Source organism: Callithrix jacchus, chromosome 22 (genome assembly GCF_049354715.1).
Source record: "Callithrix jacchus isolate 240 chromosome 22, calJac240_pri, whole genome shotgun sequence".
Taxonomy (NCBI): Eukaryota; Metazoa; Chordata; class Mammalia; order Primates; family Cebidae; genus Callithrix; species Callithrix jacchus.
In genome coordinates, this window is record NC_133523.1 from 29,352,220 (window position 1) to 29,366,414 (window position 14,195).

General features: G+C 39.8%; 1 protein-coding gene across 4 annotated transcripts in view; it reads left to right on the forward strand.

Moving 5' to 3' along the window:
- ZNF507 (zinc finger protein 507) overlaps positions 1–14,195 on the forward strand; it is a 39,313-nt gene that overhangs the window by 21,795 nt on the left and 3,323 nt on the right. For 2 of the 4 annotated variants that reach the window (XM_002761977.6, XM_002761976.6), the window contains one exon: positions 14,056–14,190. In XM_002761977.6, the coding sequence (XP_002762023.1) occupies positions 14,056–14,190 (135 nt within the window). Of the gene's footprint in view, positions 1–7,858; positions 9,048–14,055; positions 14,191–14,195 lie in introns of those variants that run through there. The other 2 variants (XM_008987672.5, XM_078362093.1) reach the window with 1 other exon arrangement.

Consider the following 14,195-nt stretch of genomic DNA (forward strand, 5'->3'; position numbering starts at 1 on the left):
TTGGGTCTTCCTATCGTTAACCACCCCCCTCCCCTTTCTGATAACCACTGTATTGACTTCTAACATGATCAATCAATTTTTCCTGGTTTTGAACTTAATAAAAATGGAATTAACAGGACATATTCTACTTTATGTTTAGATTTTTTCACTCTGTGTGTGTGTGTGTGTGTGTGTGTGTGTGTGTAATTCAACACAGCACAAATGCATTTCATTGCTGTATAGCATTCTACTCTAAGACTACCACAATCTATTTATTCTGCTGTGGATAGACAGTAGGGTTATTGCAAGGTTTTCCTCCCTGATGTGAATTGATACCATTTTGAACATACTTTTACATGTTTTTAGACGCATATATGAAATGAGTCCATTTCCATTGGGTTTATACCTAGGAGTGGAATTTCTTGGTAATTGGACCTAAAATATGTTCAGCTTTGGTGGACGGTGTCAACAGTTTTCCCAAGTGGTTGTACCCATTCATATCCTCACCAGGACTTTGTGTTGTCAGTCTTTAATCTCTATCAGTTTGGAAGATGTATAGTAGTGTATTATTGTGGTTTTGTTTGTGATTTCCTTGCTAATTTATGAGGTTGAGCATCTTTGCATTTGTTTATGGGCTATTGCCTACTTTTTGGATTGTCTGATTTATTAGTTTAGCATTATTATAAGGGAATACTTGAGGCTGGGTAATTTATAAAGAAGAGGTTTATTTGCTCATGGTTCTGCAAGCTGTCCTCTGCTTCTGGTGAGGGCCTCAAGAGGCTTCCAGTCATGACAGAGGTGAAGTGGGAACAGATGTGTCACATTGTGAGACACGGAGCAAGAGAGAGGGAAGGAGGTACCAGGCTCTTGTTAACAGTCATATCTTGCCAGGCACGGTGGCTCACACCTGTAATCCCAGCACTTTGGGAGGCCGAGGTGGGTGGATCACTAGGTCAAGAGATCGAGACCATCCTCGTCAACATTGTAAAACCCCGTCTCTACTAAAAACACAAAAAAGTTAGCTGGGCACGGTGGCGCGTGCCTGTAATCCCGGCTACTCAAGAGGCTGAGGCAGGAGAATTGCCTGAACCCAGGAGGTGGAGGTTGCAGTGAGCCGAGATCGCACCATTGCACTCCAGCTTGGGTAACGAGTGAAACTCCGTCTCAAAAAAAAAAAAAACGAAAAACAGTCATATCTTGCAGTAACAGAGAAAGATCTCATTATTCATGAATGGCTACACCAAGCCATTCATAAGGGATCTGTCCCTATTACCCAGTCACCTCTCCCCAGGCTTTACCTCCAACATTGGGGATCAAATGAGGACATGAGATTTGGAAGGACAACTATCATCTGCTGTTTTCTGACTGAATTATGTATTCTTAGTAAAGGCTTTTGTGAGCATATTGCCAATGTCATCTAAACTATGGCTTGCTTTTCTATTTTCTTAATGATGTCTTTTAATGAACAGACATTTCTAGTTTAATATAGTCAAATGTATTAATCTTTTTCTTTGTGTTTAGGACTTTTGTGTCTTTATATTCTGAAACTGGTTTTAATTTTTTGAAATAGTCTGTTGAGTAAGGTAGACGAAGATACAGAAATAAGAACGTGTGCTGGGATGGCACATCAACTATGTGTGCTTAGGTATTACTGAGCCTGGTTTACTAATAGGGCACTAAAGCTAAAAAACATCTAACAGAAAGCATTCCAGAAAGGCTTTTGGCAATAGGAATGACAGTTCACAATGGAAATGGTCAGGTTGCCTCTCAGTGTGGTCAGTCATTGTATGGGATTTGTATAAATGTAAGTATATTAGAAATGATGATAATAGCTGATATTTTTGAGAAGATTGTTTGTGAGCCAGGTGGTGTGCTAAGCGTTCAATATGTGTCAGCTCAGTCCTCACAGCAGCCCTGTACTTAGGAGTCTTACTACCCCAGTTTTGTAGATGTGGAAACAGAGGCTGGGCTAGCTCAAATAAGTTTTCCCATGTCTCACAAGTGGCAGAGCTGGGGCTTGAACACTTGCTCCTAAAACTGTGCCATGCTGCCTGCCTGTGCTATGCCAGGAAGATCTCTTTATGAAGTGTACTGCTGCTGCATCCCAGCCCACCTCACATCAGCAGCAATTTCATTATGCTCAGAGATTCTGTGCGTCAGTCAGGAATTTGGAAAGGACATAGTAGAGATGGCTTGTCTCTGTCGATACAGTCTGGGGTCTCATCAGGGAAGGCTTGAAGGCTGGGGGTGACCCAGACAGCTGGGGGCTGCAGTCTCTGAAGGCTACCTCATCATAGGCTGGTGGTTGTGCTAGCTGTTGGTTGGGCCTCAGCTGGAACATATACATGATTTCCCCTCGTGGACTTTGCAGGTCTGCTAGTTCCTGAAATGAGCGTGTTAGGTAAGAAGTAGGCAAAAGCTGTGTTGCCTTTTATGTCCTAATCTTGGAAGCCCATCACTTCCACAAGAGTTACAGACTTCAGTCTTCTTTCATCTGTAGGCATCTTGAGTCTTTAACCAGTGTGTTGCCTTGAGGAAAAACTTAAGTCTTTAAAAAGCTTGAATTTGTTTAAGGAAAATAGTGAAGGAGATAGTTTCATCAGGGGAAAAAAATATATATTTTGTTTTGAAGAGATGAACTGAAAGAATTTTTCCCAATGGCATAAAGATCTATCAGGTTCATCACAAAATTTGAAGTAGCTGTTTGGTGGGGGTGGCCTTAGTTATTTCTTTAAAAGCATAGAAAATGAATGCCGTAAGAAAAGCTCTATTGTAAAATTTCTGTTCAAGTCATTGTGTATGTGTTCAAACCAGACTCAGGTCACACCGAATCTTGTAGACATCTGGCTGCTTTCTTTCATCTAAGCCCTCAAAGCAGTTGACCTAGAAACTAACCAAGTGAAGTCCCAGGCCAGGGAAGTGGGTGTTTATAAACCAGCATCCTTATCTCTGTGGGTTCTGAGACTGAGGTAACTGACTTACTAGCAGTAGGAGAAAGTCTGTAGAAAAATTCAGTCTCAGGCTTTTTAGCTGAGTTGTAAGAAGCCTTAGGTTTCTACCTTGGCTTTCTTTGGGTTGCCAAAGTAGCTTCCTTGCATTGGGAAGAAATCATTTTTTATACAAATATGGGTAAGGTTTTATTGGTTAACACAGAAATTGTGCTTCTTTGGGCATTCCAAAGCCTGGGTCCAGCATTGGCCATATTTATAGGCCACTCTAGGAGTCCAGCGGTCGCACTGTTAGGGTGTTCACTTCTTTCCCCATGTCATGTGTATGACTTGGCCTTGATAGACTTGAATAACTGAGTCCCAAATGGCTGTGTCATCAGGAGCAGCCAGCAGTTCCACCAAGGAAGCAAAGCAGAATCGTGACAGGTGTTGTGATAAATGCACTCATGCTGTGGTAGTTCTTTTGTCAGTGTGGTTTCGTTTTGGTGTAGACTTTTTTTGCCCAGTGGATAGGACAGGATGGGAAGGAGCAGTTTATCCTAAGTGGAATATTGCCGTTGCTGGTCTGTTGTTGAGGTGGTTAGAAATGATTTGTTAGACATAGTCTCTGTTTCAAAACATTTTTTTTTACATTTTTGTTTTGTTTTTTAATAAATTCTATTGTTTGTATTGGAGGTTAATAATATGATGTAATAGGATACAGATAGTAAAATGGTTACTATAGTGAAGCAAATTAGCATATCTATCATATATACTTTTTTTGTGGCAAAAGCAGCTAAAATCTACTTACTTAACAAAAATTCCTAATGCAGCGCAATTTGATTATAGTCCTCGTGCTGTGCGTTAGATTTCTAGACAAGTTCATCCTAAATACCTGCTGCTTTGTATTCTAGAATCTTTCTCTCCTTCCCCAGCCCCTCGTAACCATTCTTTCATATTCTCTCTCTCTCTCTCTCTCTCTCTCTCTGTATTTGACTTTTAAGTAAGATTGAGCAATACTTGTCTTTCTGTGTCTGGCTTATTTCACTTAGTATGAGGCCTCCAGGCCCATACATGTTGTGGCAAAAGGCAGGATCTCCTTTTTTAAGGTGGAGTGAGTGTGAGTGTGTGTGTGTGTGTGTGTGTGTGTGTGTGAGAGTGTGAGTGTGTGAGTGTGTATGCACGCATGCACGCCACATTTTCTTTACCCATTTATCCATCAGTGGACACTTAGGTTGTTTCCATACCTTGGTTTTTGTGAGGAATGCTGCACTGAGCATGGGAATACAGATACCTTCGTGAGCTGGCGATTTCATCTCCTATGCAGAAGAGGGACTTCTGCGTCATGTAGTAGTTGCATTTTTAGTTTCTTTAGGAAGCTCCATACTATTTTTCATGGCCGTACCAACCAACACCATAGTGTGATTTCCTTTTCCCTACACCCTTGCCAACATTTATTCTCTCTTTTGTCTTTGATAATAGTCATCCTAACAGGTTATCATTTCATAGTGGTTTTAATTTGTATTTCCCTGATGATTAGTGATGTTGAGTACGTTTTCATATCGCTGTTACGGTTTTTATGTCTTTGAAGAAATAATCTGTTCAGGTCCTTTGCCAGTTTTTTAAATGGGGTGATTTGTCCTTCTGCTATTGAGTTTTAAGTGTTCTTTATAAATTTTGGATATTAACCCCTCATCAGATATGTGATTTGCAAATATTTTTTCACAGTCCTTAGGTTGCCCTTTCATTTTGTTGATTGTCTCGTTTGCTGTGTCGTTTTTTACTTTGATGTTGTACGTTTATTGTGCTTGTGTAGCCTGAGCTTTTGGTGTCAGATCCAAAAAAATCATTGCCACAGCAGCGAGGTTTTTCCCTGTATCCTCTTCTAGGAATTGGGTGGTTTCTGGTATTCCATTCAGGTGTTTTATCCATTTTGAGTTGATTTTTGTGGATGGTCCAATTTAATTCTTTTGCATGTGGATATCCAGTATTTCCAGCACCATTTATGGAAGAGACTGTTCTCTCTCCATTATGTCCTCTTGGTGCCCTTGTCAAATATTGATTGACTATGTATGTTTAGATTTATTTCTGGGCCCTTTATCCTGTTCTGTGGATCTGCGTTTCTGTTTTTATGCCCTTACCATACTGTCAAAACATACTTTCTATCATTTCTCCTTTTTCTTCATGCTACATATACAGATCACAGCCTTAAAAATGGCTGTGCCCCACAGCCCAGGAACGTTCTTACCTCTGGAAAGGAAGAGAAGGCAGTCAAGGTCAGGCACACAGGGAGTCTTAAAAGGTGTATCGGTCATGTTCTGTGTCCCAGCTAGGAGTGTTCATTCTTAATTATTCTTAAGGAGTCTTAGGGGAAAATGAACTCTATCCTGAAGAATAATCTGCAGTGCATTTACATTAATGTACAATTTGTTATAGTATTGTTTATGATGTCAAAAAGATAAAAAACATTCTGGCTCTATACTACTTACTAGAGTGGTTAAATTATGATATTTTCATAGGATGGAACATTATACCCCATTGAAAATGCATAATTTTTAACTTGAGAAAATACTCATGGAACATTGTCAAAAGTAGGATTAAAAATCTATAGTATGATTCTACTTTTGCTTCAGATCTACATATGTACATTAAAAAAGACCAGGAAGCTATGCAAGTAATTTTTTAGAATTTGTCTTTATACTTGCCTATATTCCATTTTTGTTCAAGGAATATAGATTACATAATCAGAAAAGGGTTTAAATAAAGAGATAGCATTTGCTGACCAGTTAAATGGACAGGAATTGGCTCAGTAATTCAGACTAACAATCCACAAGCAAGGGGTTCTGATAGCATAGCAAACCAGATAACCCACAAGACTCCAAATGAAGAAAAGGCGTTTATTCAGCTGTCAGTTCTGCAGACCAGAAAGTTTGAGGGCCTAGCCCTGGCTTCTGGTGAGAGTTTTTATGCTGCGTCACATGGCAGAGAAGGTCAAAAAAGGGGGGAGACTAATGCGAAGAAGGGAAGAACTGAGGGGTGATCCTGGCTTCATAACACCGCACTCTCAGGAGAACTAATTCATTCTGAGGACCAGTCCAGTCTTGGAAGAGCAGGAACTAACTCACTCACCACCAAGACAACAGCACCAACATCCCATTCATGAAGGATCTCCACCCCCAAACAGAAACCTACCACAAGGCCTCATCTTCCAGTACAGCCACATTGGGGATCAAATTTCAACATTAGTTTTGATGATGACAGACCACATTCAAACTGTGGTACTGTGTCTTAGTCCATTCAGGCTGCTATAACAAAATGCCTTAGACTGGGTAATTTATGAATAACAGAAATGTGTTGCTCATGATTCTGGAGACTTCCTTCAGGAACTACATACCTCCTCATTAAATTCACTTTCACTAAGATCCTCTGGCTGCATATCCCAAATTTTCTTCAGTGGCAGCAGTATCAACATTCCTGTGGCCAACTATTTATTTGTTCTAGAATTGATTCACATTTGTGTCTAATTTTGCTTCCAGCATTAGCACTTTTTGGGTTTTTGCTGCACTTTGATTTTATTGGCCAGTTCAGCTCCTGTGACTATCGATTTTTGTAACATGTCCTGCAGGTTTAACGTTGGGAGATAAGGAGGCAGCGTAGCTACGTGTTTTGCTGTCTGGGAGTGAACTGCATAGCACAGTGACCAGTCACCAGCTTTGAAAGGCTTGCTTAGTCACTGGGCATGGTGCATCTGTGTTTACGTAGTAGACTGAAGAGCTGCCAGTGAAGTTTGTTCTCCTCAGTTACTCACAGTTCGTATTCTCATAGTAGTTAATAACTGAAATTTGAACCACACTGTCGGGGGACTGATAATGTTTAAGCCATAGTAACTGAAATTCATACAGCTCAGAACCATGCAAAGCAAGGACTACATGCATGCATGTGGGTGCGTGCATGCGCAGACACACACACGCATTCATCCATAGGCTTGTTTTTTAATATTTTTTCCATTGCTATTATAAATTGTGTTTTTTCCTTCTTGCTAGCATTTATCTAGCATTTTAATATTATTTCCATATAGGAACATTGTTGATCTGTATGGAATGTTAGTTTTGTGGCTTTATTGAGTTATTATTTGTAACAGTTTTAAATTTTAATAACAATTAGATTGTTAAAGCATATCATTAAATTATCTGCAAATCATTTTCTCATATTTCCTTTCTATTTATACCTCTTCTTTCTTCTTTTTTTTTTTTTTTGAGATAGAGTCTTGTGCTGTCACCCAGGCTGGAGTGCAGTGTGGTACAGTGGTGTGATCTCAGCCTACTGCAACCTCTGCCTCCTGGGTTCAAGAGATTCTCGGGCCTCAGCCTCCTAGGTAGCTGGGATAATAGGTGCCTGCTACCACGCATAGCTAATTATTGTATTTTTAGTAGAGACAGTGTTTCACCACGTTGGCCAGGCTGGTCTCGAACTCATGACCTCAAGTGATCTGCCCACCTCAGCCTCCCAAAGTGCTGGGATTACAGGCATGAGCCACCAACCTGGCCTATACCTCTTCTTTCTTTCTCTTGTCTGATTATCCTAGCTGGTACCTCTGAAATACTGCATAATAGTGGGGATAAGTAAATGCCCTTGTTCTGTTCTTGAGCTTAATGGAAATGCTTCTGGTGTTTCCTAATTAAGCTTGATACTAGTTTTGGAGTTGAGAACGTTGTATTTTTATGATATTGAAGAATTATCCATCTACCCTATTTTGTAGAGAAGTTTTATTAAGAATGTATATTGGGTTAGGTGTTGTTGGTTTGATTTAAGTTCCTCCTGAGTATGGCAATAGGAAATACCCAGCAATACCCATGGTATATACTTGAAAAAAAAAAAATGAAATCTGACCTTGAATCTAATGAAACCTGTAGATCATTGGTTCCGAACTAAGGGTGCTTTTGCCCCCTCAGAGGACATTTGGCCATTTGACAACGTCTGGAGACATTACTGTGTTTGTCACAACTGAGTCGGAGAGAGTGCTACTGGCATTTAGTGAGTAGAGGCCAGGGATGCTGTTGGACAACCTGCAGTGCCTCAGACAAGCCCCCACAGTGAAGAATTGCCCCAAATGTCAAGAGTGCAGAGGCCAAGAAACTCTTTTCTAGATCTCCCACTTCACAAGAAACATGAAGGACATAGGGACATGATAAACTACATCACCAGAAAGTCCTCTGTGTAGTCCATGCTGTGAGAGATTCTGCAAGGCAGATGGCCTGGTATCTTCAACAGATAAATGCATGATGGGCGACGGGAAAGAAAGAAGAAATATTGTAGATTAAAAGAGACTTAAGAGACTTAGCGACCAAATATGAAATGTACATCTCATTTGGATTCTAATTTGAGTAAGACATGTCTGCAAAACTCAAGCAAGTTTAAGTTAGGAGAATACATGAAACAAGACTGGCAAGATGCCAACAATCAGTTATTGAAACTGGATGGTACAGATTCATCACATTTTTATTTATAATTTTGTCTTTGTTTAACGACTTCCATAATCAGAAATTTTAAAATGAATATTGATTTTTTTTTAGATGTAGTCGCAGCAACACCAATAAAAATATGCCTTTTTTCTTTCGATCCTTTGAAATGGTGACTCATAATAATGACTCTCCTAATACTGAACTGTCTGTATTCCTAGAATAAGCCTCTCTTAAAAGAATGAGCACATGCTGGTGCCCAATTTAGGTTTATAGAGTGTGTGCTCAAAAGCTTTAAGTGCCTAAAATGTTTATACAAAGATGATTATCAATAGTCAGAATTATATTTTCGGTATAAACAATAGAGAATTCAGTGGAATTCCACTAATTCCAACCAATGTGAAATGCTAGGCAGTCTTTAAATATTTTATTATAGTCATTTAATAGAAAGGTTAAATTATATCAACAGTAGACTTCCATGATTCCAATTTTATAAAAATAATATCTGTATTTTTAAATACTGGAAAACAAACATCAAAATAATAATAATGGTTATACCTAGTGATAAGGCTGTGATTGATTTTTTGTTTTGTTTTTTTCCCTGTATATTTCTAATTTTCTGTAGTAAATTTTTGAAATCAGGAAAAAAGTTATTTACAAAATTAAAGCATTTCACCTATCACCCAAGTCTTGGTTTCTGATACCTTTCTCTAATTAAAATAACTAGAGAAATTATCACTCTAGTCTAGGACTGGGGTGGGGAATATGCAGGGTGATCCTGGAGGGACTCATAGGGCTGGCAAGTAAAGAAGTGCTCAAGAAATGAAACTTGGGGTGTGGCAGCAGGACATGGGAGCCCACCACAGAGGCCCGGGGGGAAGGCCAGGAGAGTTTGAGCAACAAAATAAATAGTGCAGTGCAGAATTATATCCCAAAGTATAAAATACCCATGTGTCCACACTGATATACATAAACCGTTGAATAAACAGGTGGGTGGGAATAGACACAGCCTGGGCAGAAGAATTCCCTGTAATTGACGTAGATGCCCCTCCGTCGAGGAGGCAGGTGGTCATTCCAGCTCTTAAGTGTGAGCTGCATGCAGTGACTCCCTTCCCAGTTGTACACTATGGAAACAGGGTTGAGAAAGAGGAGCTTGACCATGGAGAAACCTGACTGCAGCCAGGTGAGGAGGGTCAGGGCGAATCCTCCTGAGACTGGGATGTGGGGAGGACAGTGCTTTTCCTCTGTGGCCTTTCTCCCAAGAACCCATCAGCTCAGTCTAACTGCAGACAGCCCCAACTTGAGGGGTATTTTACAAAATATCTGACCCATATTCCTCAGATTTGTCAAGCGCATTAAAAACAAGGCAAGTTGTCTGGACTTGGTGGCTCAACGCCTGTAATCCCAGCAGTTTGGGAGGCCGAGGTGAGCAGATCACCTGAGGTCAGGAGTTCCATACCAGCCTGGCCAACATGGTGAAACCCCGTATCTATTGAAAACACAAAAATTAGCCAGGCATGGTGGCGCACACCTATAATCCCAGCTACTCAGGAGGCTGAGGCAGGAGAATCGCTTGAACCTGGGCGGTGGAAGTTGCAGTGAGACTTTACCAGTGCACTCCAACTGAGCACCAGAGTGAAACTGTTTCAAAAAAACAAGCCAAGTAGGAGAAACAGTTGCAGTCTAGAGGATCCTAAGGAGAAGTGAGGACTAAAAGACATGGGGTGTCCTGGATGGGTTTGTGGAACAGAAACAGGACGTTAAGTACCAACCAGGGAAATCCAGATAAAGTGTGGACTTCAGTTCATAATGAGGGAAGGAACATTGGCTCCTGAGCTGTGGCAGATGTACCCCAGGAATGTAAAGGGAGATAACTTTTCTGTCTTATCTGTAACTACATCTGTAACTATGCTTAAACTAGAATTTTTTTTTTAAGGAAAACAGTAAACAACAGTTCATCACTCTTATTTTTAAAAGGTTGGAATAATATTAGAGATGTTCTATAGGATAAATTTGTAATTTCTGGTGTTTACTTTCTGACCCAGTTTTCTCTGAAGTATGAAATTCTTGTTGCATAAGCCTGACTTGTCACTGGGGGATCATTCCGGATAAAGAATTTTCTGGTGAGGACTCAGGACCACAGTCTGATTATAAGTGAGGAGGCGAGTGTCTAAAAAGCTAGCATTTCGTGTCTGTTTCCCCTTTGCATAACAAAAATTAACATATGAAAGCCCGACATATGTAAAGGCACCTTGGTGGAGGCACTAGGTGGAAGGGAGTGGACATCTCTTGCGTGGCATCAAGCTGGGTGCCCAGCCACCATAGTGGAGGGCAGTTGCCCTTTTCGAGCAACTGTTCCAGAAACATTTGAGTAGAGGACTGTAACTATACCACACTACACACCACCATCATGTGACCAGTACAGTCACAGATGCAGACACTTGAGTTTAACTGCTTGGGGGTGGAGAAGTTGCCAGCTGCCCACCCTCTGATAAAGGTGTTAGTGAAAATACTATAGATTTATTGAGGTTTCTCAGAAAATTGCTGCATCTAAGATACAAATGGGCAAAATAAAATGAATTAAGGTTAGTTGTTTTGTAGTTAATCAAGAATGAAACGTAGTGATTGTTTTATCATGCCAGCTGTAATAAAGTCTTAAGGAGAATACAGGCTATAAAAGCTTAAAGAAAATAGGGAAGCAAATTTTTAAATATTTAAATAATGAAACATCAAATATTTTACCACATTTTGAAGAAATAAAACATTGTAAATATAGCTAAAGTCTCACCTTCTTACTTCACCCCGTCTTCCTGAGAGGCAACCCATTGTCTTGATAGCGATGTGTATCACTTCAGGCATTCGTGAATAACTTTTCTATGTACATAACATATATGTGTGCATATATACATATATATGGATGTGTTAAGCAATACATACTGTCGGTTTTGGTGTTTTAACAATTTATTTAAATTATGTACCTAACAGATCTTTTTATTTTTCTTTTCACTGATCGTTATTGACATTTGTTCCTGGTGCTAAGTGTAGATCTCGTGGGGTTTTTTTTGTGTGATTTTTGTTGTTGTTGTTGTTGTTGTTGTTGTTTCCACTTTATAACATTCTGCTATATGAACATAAACCAATTTGTTTCCATATCCTTGTGGAAAAATAGTGGCTGTGGTTTGTATCCTTTTTTGCGGTTCATGGCTTGGATGATTCTTGTATGTGTGTCCTTGTGGACACCAGATTTGTGGGGCTACAGGCTTGTGCCACTTCAGCCTTAATAGATACTGCCAGATTGCTCTTCAGAGTGCCATACATACAATTTGTACATTTCCATTTTTCCACATCTGTGAAAAATCTTACCAGATTTATCAGATTCCACATCTTTTCAGATTTACTTATCTCTGCCACTCTGACGGGTGTGATACATTTCCCTGATTGTTAGTGAGATTGAACAGCTTTTCATATAGTTGAATTTATTAGAAATTCTATCAAGAATTGCCTATTTAGGCTGGGTATGGTAGCTCATGACTGTAATTGTAGCACTGTGGGAGTATGAGCTCCAGGAAGTCAAGGCTGCAGTGAGCTATGATCACACCGCTGCAGTGAGCTATGATCGCACCACTGCACTCCAGCCTGAGCAACAGAGCAAGGCCCTGTCTAAAAAAAAAAAAAAACTGCCTATGTATTGCCTGTAAGTGGGCTGCTGTTTCTTGAGATCAGAGATCCTTGGCCTTGGACCTGATTCCTCAGGGTGTGTAATAAAAAAATACTCCTGCATGCTATCAAAAAGTTAAATTGGAGGTGGGCAGAATAACAGTTTAGTCTCTGCCCGTATTTAATTGCTTTGTTTACTCCTATGCCGTTTGATTTTCTTTGTGCCTCGTTATTGCTGACTGTGTCTCTTACTGGTGTAGGAAGGAGTTCATTTAAGTTACCTGATTTGTTAGGTTTGTAATTAAGTATTTATCAAAAATGTCTTTGGAAAAGTGCATTTGCAATTTCCTAAAAAGATGACAGTTTTACAATACAGCCCAGCAATTATGCTGCTAGGTATTTGCCCAAACGATGACAGCTTTTATCCTTACAAAAACCTGTGCTTGCTGGGAAGCTGAGGCAGGAGGATTGCTCGAGTCCAGGAGTTTGAGACTGCAGTGAGCTATGGTCATGCCACTGCACTCCAGCCTGGGCGACAGAGTGTAAGACCCAGTCTCAAAAACAAAGCAAAACAACTTTCCACATCAGTGTTCATATCAGCAATTATTCGTAATTGCACAAAACTGGAAGCAACCAAGATACTGTTCAGCAGGTGAGTGAACAAACAATGATATGTCCACACAATGGAATATTGCTCAGTGATAAGACTGATCAAGCCCTGAAAGACATGGAAAAACTGTACATGCATATTGCTATTATTCCAATTATGTGATGTTCTGGGAAAGGCAAAACTATAGTCAATAGAAACATCAATGGTTGCCAGGGATTCAGGGCAGGAAGGAAGGATAAAAAGCTGAAGGACAGGGCATTTTCAGGGCAGTGAAACTATTCATGTGACACTGGAATGGCGGACCTTTGTCAAAACACAGAATTGGCTGGGCATGGTGGTGTGTGCCTGTAATCCCAGCACTCTGGGAGCCGGGTGGATCACTTGAGACCAGGAGTTTGAGACCAGCCTAGTCAACATGGTGAAACCCCATCTCTACCAAAAATACAAACATTAGTCCGGCGTGGTAGTGCATGCCTTTAATCCCAGCTACTTAGAGGGCTGAGGCACAAGAATAACTTGAACCCAGGAGGCAGAGGTTGCAGTGAAACAAGAACACGGCAAAGCAAGACTGCACTCCAGCCTGGGCAACAGAGCAAGACCCTGTCTCAAAAAACAGAATCGTACAACACAATAATGAACCCTAATGTAAACTATGGACTTTCATTAATAAAAAAGTATCAGTATAGCTTCATCATTTATAACAAGTAGAGTACACCAGTGTTAATAATGGGAGGAACTGGGTACAGGGGAAGAGGAGGCATATGAGGACTCAGTACTATCTGACCAGTTTTTTCTGTAAACCTAAAGCCATCTAAAAACTAAAGGCTATTAATTTTTCTAAAAATCCTTCTTTGTTAAATTCAGATTTTACCAAGTGTACCCAGCTATATGGAACAATTATGTTTTTTAATAGAAACATTTTAAGACTATTGTTTTATTTATGAAATCTAAATTGTTGAAGGTTTTTCAAGACAACTGCTTCCGTTTTTTGGGAGTCTATAAAGAGTGCAGAGTTCATGTTGAAAGTCATTTCATTTCTTTTTGCTTTCTCGGTTAAGCAGTAGAGTGGTATAAGGTATTAATTTTGTAATTTTTATGTGATTAAATAATTTAGAGCAAAGATTTTGCATATTACTGTATCAGAAATCTTTCCAAATATTGCAATACTTAAAATAATCTGGAATGCCTGTCTTGATTCTTACTAATTCTTTATAACATAAAACACCTTCTTTCATTGATTCTAGGACATCCATTCTGAAATCAGTGTACCTCTTAGAATCAGTAACATCTTAGATTCAGTGCAATATGATACATATAATAAGGGTTCAGAAGAAGGGATATAATAATTGTTACAGAATCATGAGAATTTTTCAGCGATGTTATGGGACCGTTCTGATTTTCCCTGTGCCTGCCTGTCTTTCAGATGCTCTCTGTGTGGGTATGTGTGTAGCCATCCTCCTTCTTTGAAGTCTCATATGTGGAAACATGCGAGTGACCAAAATTATAACTACGAACAAGTAAATAAGGCTATTAACGACGCTATTTCACAAAGTGGCAGGTAAT